The following is an 8,348-nucleotide window of genomic DNA, read 5'->3' as shown; positions in this document are numbered from 1 at the left end:
TAATAATAATAATAATAATAATAATAATAATAACTGATTGAGAATTGCATGGAAGATACATTACATAACTTGCTTAAAAAGCTGTTTGTACTGAAATCCAGATAAAAACGCACAGTATATATGGCTGATGTAGATATTTTAATATTATAATGATATGGACTTCTCTAATCACACAACAGGTCTCTATTACTTGAGCCACTTAGGAGCAGAAAAGGCAATTGAAGAAACATGTAACGGAAGCTTCAATTGCTGCTAGGGTGATCAGTTCATACCATGTGTTGGCTTTGAAACCTATAAAACAAAATTAAAGAATCATAATTCAAACAAACAAACAAAAAGTTTTTTACAATGATCATTATTGACCAAAATAAATCAACCTAATTAAGGTAGACCAAAACAAAAGATTAATAGGGCAACTTAAGGATAGGAACATTTTTTTGAAAAACAAAATATTAGTAGGGCAACTTAAGGATAGGAACATTATTTTGAATTGCACTGCCTAGTCCAGCCCCAATATTATGGTTAAGGAGTTTTTAGGATGAGGATTACATATCTCCATTCTTGTTCCACTTTGTATCTCCACTTAATTAAAAACAAAAATTAATAATTTTATATTATTTTCTGAAGTAAGATTGGTTAGGGACACAAAGGTAAAAAAATTTGGGACTCATAATATTTTATGGGTTTTTAGAATGACATCATGATCACATTTTCCCACAATGTTAGACAATTGTTGTCAATGTAACATAATCACAACTTAAAACATTAGAAAGAGACAATAAAATGCACAAGACTCTCACCTAGTGAGAATGACGAGTTAAAAGTACTCAGTGTTACACTCACAAGCGAATAGGTTATTTCTAGGATTTGAAGTCTCCACCAGCATATCACAAGACACAACTTTACCATTGCACATGTCCATTATAAAAATTTGAAAGAAATAATAGAACTAATTGATTTGAAGAGAAATGCGAAGAGCTAACCAGAAAGTAGCTATCACCGTGATGTAAGCTCTGCATCAAGAACCCAAACTCATTTGTGGGTAGTGGTATTCCAGATGAATGAACTAACATTACATCTTCACCAAACACTCTCTTTATGTCTAATGGTTCCCTTGGAACTTCTGTTGCTATCCCATTGATAAACACTGTGATGAATCCTGAAATATTAGTGCCACCGAATCCTACTACCAAAGTTAGTAGAAAATAAATTAGAACATCAACAATAGTTGATCATTTAGAATAAAAAATATACATTATGCTATCTTATGAATGTGGACTGAATTAATGTAAAAGAAAACTGATTCCACTTCAGCAAAAGCATAGCATCAAAATTCCACCTTTTAGGAAGATTATTACTGAAAAACTAAGAACACATAAATATTAAAATACATAAATAAATAATGAATCATATACTATTGTTATAGGGCAAAATTCATTGTCCCAAAATATATCTCAAATTATGTTCCAAACGAAGAATGTCATACCAATTAAAAAAATTAATTTTTCATTATTTTTTCTATTTTTACTTTAATATTATTGTTTTGGACATTGTTTAGAACACAATTTACCATAACATATTTGTATGATGACCACGTCATTCTAAGAGTGAATTGTTTATTGTGAACATGATGGCACTATAGAAACCATACAACTTGTTATCTGGTATGAGTGATGTATGCAACCAATATACCAAAGGGGGAAAGAAACAAATAAAATGAGAGTCAGGGAGCAAATTGATAATCTAGGGTTTGGAAATCTTTGTACAGAGGTTTTGAAGAAACCCAAAAAAGCATAAAAAGGAAGGAGCAGAAACTGAAATTGGAAAGTTATGTCATGTTTTTCCGGAAAGTACAACTTTCATGAAATTCAAACACAGAACTGTCAAATCATGAAAAAGATTGTTACTTTATAGTACTGTAGCCGACCTGAAACCTAATCATCTGAAAAAAGAACCTTTACATATAAAAAGCTTTTAAACTAAAAAAAAACATCAATTCTAATTAGTACTCATTTTGAGCCTCAAGCTGCCCTAAAAATAAAAGTTAATGTCTTGAAGCAAAGCTGGAGAAGCTATTTTTTATGGAAGCACTGATTTAAATTGCTATAACAACTACATTATGTTTAATATAATTGTGAAAATTGTTGGAAAATACGATCGATGCACACGTAATTGTGGTCATGATCTTGTTGCAAAGACTCCAAAACTACAATATTTTGCTGAAATTGTGGTTGTGAGTTACAATTTTAAACGGTTGATGGGGTTTATGCAAGAAAACAGTGAGAAACATATAGATAGCTGTATTTGTTTTTTATACTTAGAACTGAAAAAATTCTGAGCAATAGAACCATGCAATTACCAGATTGGTTGCTCCAATTTGAAGCAACAGGAGAAGGGTAGAAGACTGATGTTGCAGCTGAACTATAATCAATCTCCGAGAACCCCATTTGAGGAGAGATTGAAAAAAAACTATCTATGTTTTCTTGGCCACCAAGGATACCACAACATGATGAAGAGGAATCGGTGAAAGACGAGGAAGAACCAATTGCATTTGTGGTCGCTGTTGCAGCAGTAGCAGTTATAGTAGGGCTAGTGTTAGCATGATGATATGGAATTGCACCAACACCAACTTGTGGTGGCTGCACCATCTGATTCCTTTGCTCAAGGCTTGCCTGCATCTGGCGTTGGCAGCGGCGAGATCTAGAGCGGCGATTCTGAAACCAGTAGAAAACGTTGGCATCACCGACGGTGCCGAATTTCTCAAGGAGTTTCCTTATTCTGACGGTTTCATCTTTGGGGGGATTGACCATGCCACTGTTGAAAATGGACTCTAGTATGAGGATTTGTTCTGGCTTTGGAGTCCACCTTGACCTCACCGGTTCACTTTTTTCGGAGCCATTTCTATTTGGGTCCTGCTGAACTTGATGTTCCATTCCAATGCACAAGAAGAAATAAGATAATGTTTTGTTGTAGCTGAAACCTAGGTAAAATAATATGTAAGTATACATATACATACATATACATATACATATATATATATATATATATATATATATAATTAATTTTATAAATTTAATAATAATTAAATATGAATTGTGAATGTCAATATAACAAACTTTATTATTACATATATCTTTTTCTAGCTAGAATCTAGTACCGGAGAGAAGTGTTGTGTAAGATAATGGAAAAAACAAAATAAAATGATAACTATATTTATTTATTTAGATGTACAATAACATTTTTATATATATATGTATGTATAATATAGGAATGTAATATATATGCATTATCAATATAAAAATATATACACAGTAAATATATTATCTGATATTTATTTGTATTACTTTTTAAAGAATTAATAATGATTAAATATAAATGTTGGTGATAGTGAAATGTATAAATCTTTATAATATAAATTACATCCGATACAGTAAACTGATTTAGGAGGATTAATATTATGAGAGGTGGAGAATGTTGAGCGTTCAAACTACGCAAGCGTAATTCATCTCACCTTCCTACGTACGAAAAGATTGAGTTTACTGGATGAACTTGACATAGAGAATTTTATTGTGTATAATGAACCAACTAAAACATTAACATTAATCTTCTATACTCGATCTATATATTATTCTCCTTCTAATCAATCAAAGACAATTATATCAGTCAAGAAATAAATTAACTTTTATTAAAAATAAGTTATCAGGATATTAATGGGTGTTGTTTTTCATCAATCACAAAGAGAATATTACAAATTAGTTGGCTTGTTATAATACATATGTTTAGATTAAAAAAAGGGCTGAGTTTAATTTTGATGCATATATGAGAATAAAAGAATTTGCACCATTAACCAATTACAGAGTCATGTAATTGTTATTGGGATACTTTTTTTAATAATAATATTAAAATGCCTCATGTAAACTAAATCCAAAGGAATCTTTGGTAAATATAAAAATTTACTCTTTTTTTAATGGCAAATAATTTTATTATGTTAAAAGGGTATCAGAGGCCCAAAGAGTTACATAGGAAATTCATGAATGTTACACCTAGTTACGGCTATTGGAAAATCTAGGAACAACATGAAGCTAAGTTTTTACAAGGATTGCCACCCCATTTGATGTATGACATTAGAGTTTTGTTAATCTTTCTTTTAATCCAGAGCCCTATAAACCATTAGAAGTTATTTAACAACTTTTTTTTAGTATATCAAAGATATATCATCACCCTATAGATAAGGAACCAATATTTTTCAGAGTATGTAACTGCTCATCTCAACAAATTTTACTATTAGGAATCACATCCTTGATTTTTTTGTTTTTATGTGAATCTAGCGAGATTTTATATTATTAGACTAATGCATTATTGATATTATTTAACAACTTTATTATTGTAGTAATAATAAAAAAATATACTTTTAAAAAGTTAATACTTACTAAAAATATGTTAATCAATATGATTATGATATTTTTCTTCATTGTTGACCATTGTAATAATAATTTGCATTTTAGTATTGAAAGAGCTAGAAGGGATACTCGGCAACCTCCTTTAACGTAATTTATCTTTGAAGCAACAAGGTAAGAATGTATAACTATTAGATGATTTAATAGATTGAAATTTTATATGTGAGAACATATCTTTACTCCATTCTTTACTTGGCATCATGTTTGAATGAGAGCTCATCTACTATTCCATTTTTTGTACCACTTTATATATAATTACTTTTAGTTGGTTGAAAAAAAAATATTTAAGTCAAAATTGTAATTATTAAATATTTTTCTAACCAATCATACTTTTTGACACATGAAGTGACACAAATGAGTGATATAACATATGTGGACCATCTTTAAATACATGGGAGGAATAAAATGAAAACGATGATAGTCTGTGTGCGAATTGAAAACTCGGGAGCCATAAAATATACATATAAAATGGTTCTTAAGTCTTTCTTTCTTTCACTCTAAAAATCAACTCGTAAACACACTCTTAATGATTTTCCATTCGTTTGGAATTCTATCATTTATGGAAGGAGTGGAACTTTGATCCTTCCAAAATGCTTTCCGTTGTAAAACTTTTCCTTTTCATTTTTTTCCTCCCTCCAAAACTCCTGAACAATGTATTAGAGAAGCTTAATCCTCTCATACCCTCCCCATTGAGCCTTATGCTAAAGAAAAACGAAAAAAGTCCATCGACTCCTGAGATAACTACCATGAAAGTAAGTTGTAATGGCACAAGTTAATTAGATCAAGATCACATTTTATGGACTAAATGATCCTAGTTATTTAAAACACTTAGGTATCATGCATGTGGATACCATGTTCAGAATATGTATAAGCCAAAGTGTATGAAGCATTGATTAAACCAAGAATTCCTTCAATATAAGACAGTTAAGCTCCTGTACAATACTAGATTCTATAGTATTGGAATATAAAAATTGTTAAAATGGTAGCAGACATGAAAAAGACTTCTTGATGAATCAAGAAATATGAGAGAAAATCATGAATAAGAAAATGGAAAATTTCTATATTGAATTGGGTTACAAGGATGTCTAACTAATAACTAACTAGTTAATCGATTAATTAAACTCTTAATCGATTAACGAAAATAATATTACAACTCACAAACCGAAATCAACTAACACCTTTAACATTCCCATCAAGCTGGAATGTGTCAAGCATTCCAAGCTTGAAATGATTGTGTTGAACACCACTCATACTCTAATATCTCCTCTTGCTGGTGAGCGAATCTTCGTCTCCCAGTCTTGAAATCTTAACGTGAAGCAATACTGACGCTTAACCACCATTTGACATAAACAATTTCATCCAACGCTTAACCATATTTTTGACAGAAGCAAACCAATCATAAAGGATGAAAGCGAGAAATTAGATGGACCTTAATCTTTATCCTTATATGTTGCTTCAAGGAGGAAATAATTACACACTATAATGATGTGTATTTAATGAGAGAGAGGTAAAGAAAATAGAGTAGAAAAGAGAAGAGATAATTGAAGGGTAATGATAAAGAATAAAAAAAAAAGTATAATATGTGTCATAAGAAAATTCAAAGAACCATTAAGATAAGGTGTGTGAAGGTGAATAATTGCTTCAACAAACTTCAATGCCAACAACTTAGCACCACCACTTCCATGTTTTAAGTATTTTATGGAGTACAATTATTAGAACATAAACCAATGTAGTAACTGCAAATGCTTTGATATGCTCATACCACGCCAAATAATCCTTTGCCATTCTTTTGTTGTCTTTCAAGTATTCCAATCTTCCAGAATTTCAAGAAGCTATCAATCTTCTTGAATGAAGGAATAATGTATTCCATGACTTCCTCAACAATTAATAATTCCAATGCCATCAATTGTGTTATATCAACAATGACTAGCTGATCTAGTTGTCTATATTCTTATAAAAGGAATAAGGAATACACATCAATATTCATCTTTAATGAAGAACACATTAAAAACTTATCTGTATATACAATACACATTGTTCTAGTCTCTATCAACGTGATGAACATATCTTGAAGGTAACGTAGCCTTTTGTTCTTGCTTTACTGTTCCTCAGTACTTAGGCTCAATTCCAAATTTTTTTGTATGAGACTATTTTCAAAACTTGAGTTCTTCGAAGCTTCTCTAAGCGTACTGGAATGGTAGCATCAAATTGAGTGTTCTGTGGATTATCTGAATAGGCTTAAGCTGAAACACATGCTTGTGGCCATGCCATAGCTAATCTTCATTAGAGACTTTTAGATCCCGAGTATATATCAAATCTTTCAGCATCTTCTTAACAACAAACACACATGTGATGAGAGGGACAAGTTTCTTATGATTCTTGATGAGATGTACCAAATTCTTGAAGCACGACTTGCTGCAGTGGAAGAAATGAAGAAAGCAACACAGCATGAAAAGCTGAAAAATAGGGTTTTGTTTATGAAGGGAATGAGCAAAGAAAGAAAAAGAAAGTTTGATGCAAAAAAGAAGAAGATGGAAGTAGATAATTACATTGCTCTGATACTATGTTAAAATGGTAGGAGGCATGAAAAAGACTTCTTGATGAATCAAGAAGTATGAAAGAAAATCATGAATGATAAAATGAAAACTTTCTATGTTGAATTGAGTTACAAGGATGTCTAACTAATAATTAACTAGTTAATCGATTAATTAAACTCTTAATCGATTAACGAAAACAATATTACAACTAATAAACTGAAATCAACTAACAACTTTAACAAAAATAAAGAAAAAAATTAATTTTTAAATATTTTGTTGAAAAATAATTTGAAATTATGATAGTTAAAGTTTTTTTTCTGCAAAGTATCAATTCTTATCTAGTATTAAAGATTGGAACTCTCTGGTACAAGGAGGAGATGAATCTCATCCAAGATAACATAACAAGGGAGTAGGGAATTAGGTGGAGAAAAATGTGAAGAAGATCTTTGCTCCTGACCTTGACACGATTTTTATGAAGACACCAACATCACCAAAAAGAAGAAGGAAGAATACTTATGAAAACAAAGAACACAAAGCTTCAAGACAAATTAGTCTAAGTCTAAATAGGTACTTCTATCCTATACTCTTGAATATGCAATAGTAGTAATGCTCAAACTAATTTTAAAAGAAAATTGAAACACTTCAAAATACTTAAAACAATTTTCAAAAATAGTGGGTAACAGGTTACTGCATCTAAGTAACAGGTTACATGTGTCAGAAAAGAGTTATCCAACTTAAAACTGATCAGAGTAATCCATTACTGTCTTTGAGTAACAAATTAACAATTTTAATGAAGTTGAGTAACCGATTACCCTCTTGCTGTAATTGATTACTCTAAATCGAATCTAAATGCCAAGTGGACAGAATGTTTGGGTAATCGATTACCCGTTGGTTGTTATTGATTATTGAGTGTTGTTGCATCAGATTTTAGATTTCAAAATGAAAGGTTTGCATTCCAAACGAAATGTCTTCACTCCAATCCATTCCTACCTTTTTGTAGAGGCACTACGAGTGATTGGAAAGTCTATTTAAAGGCATTGAATCTCACAACACAAACACATAACTCTCATACTAATTTCAAAAGCTCTTACACACATTCTGAAATTATTTTATGCACTTTTGGAAATTAGTTCTTAAACTTTCAAAGTTGATCTTTCTGAAGTTGCTTAAAATTAAAGAGTTTCAAGTTTACCGACTTATAAAAAGCATTATTACTAAGTGTATAAAAGAGTTGATTGGATTGCAAGTTACATTACTTTCAAACTGGTAAAGGCAATTTCGCCATTATTATACATTCTTCATTATTATTAAAGAATACTTTCTTTCACAAAGGTGTGATAAGAAAGGGGATTAG

The 8,348-nt window shown here is 30.7% G+C and overlaps 1 protein-coding gene across 2 annotated transcripts; it reads right to left on the bottom strand.

Annotated features, from left to right (window-relative positions):
• Positions 1–24: 24 nt before the first annotated feature.
• LOC109337395 (WUSCHEL-related homeobox 11-like) lies at positions 25–2,968 on the bottom strand. 2 transcript variants are annotated; one of them, XM_019574358.1, is made up of 3 exons: positions 2,360–2,968; positions 984–1,186; positions 25–291 (listed from the first exon to the last, which is right to left on the bottom strand). In XM_019574358.1, exons 1-3 carry the CDS (start codon positions 2,931–2,933, stop codon positions 262–264), a joined length of 807 nt encoding a protein of 268 aa, XP_019429903.1. In that variant the 5' UTR covers positions 2,934–2,968; the 3' UTR covers positions 25–261. The 2 variants fall into 2 exon arrangements, with proteins under 2 accessions (XP_019429903.1, XP_019429904.1); XM_019574359.1 differs by having other exon boundaries at positions 984–1,183.
• Positions 2,969–8,348: the final 5,380 nt, after the last annotated feature.

This window comes from Lupinus angustifolius, unplaced genomic scaffold (genome assembly GCF_001865875.1).
Source record: "Lupinus angustifolius cultivar Tanjil unplaced genomic scaffold, LupAngTanjil_v1.0 Scaffold_5_199, whole genome shotgun sequence".
NCBI lineage: Eukaryota > Viridiplantae > Streptophyta > Magnoliopsida > Fabales > Fabaceae > Lupinus > Lupinus angustifolius.
Note: the sequence above shows the minus strand (reverse complement) of the source record. Positions and strands in the feature narration are given on the sequence as shown.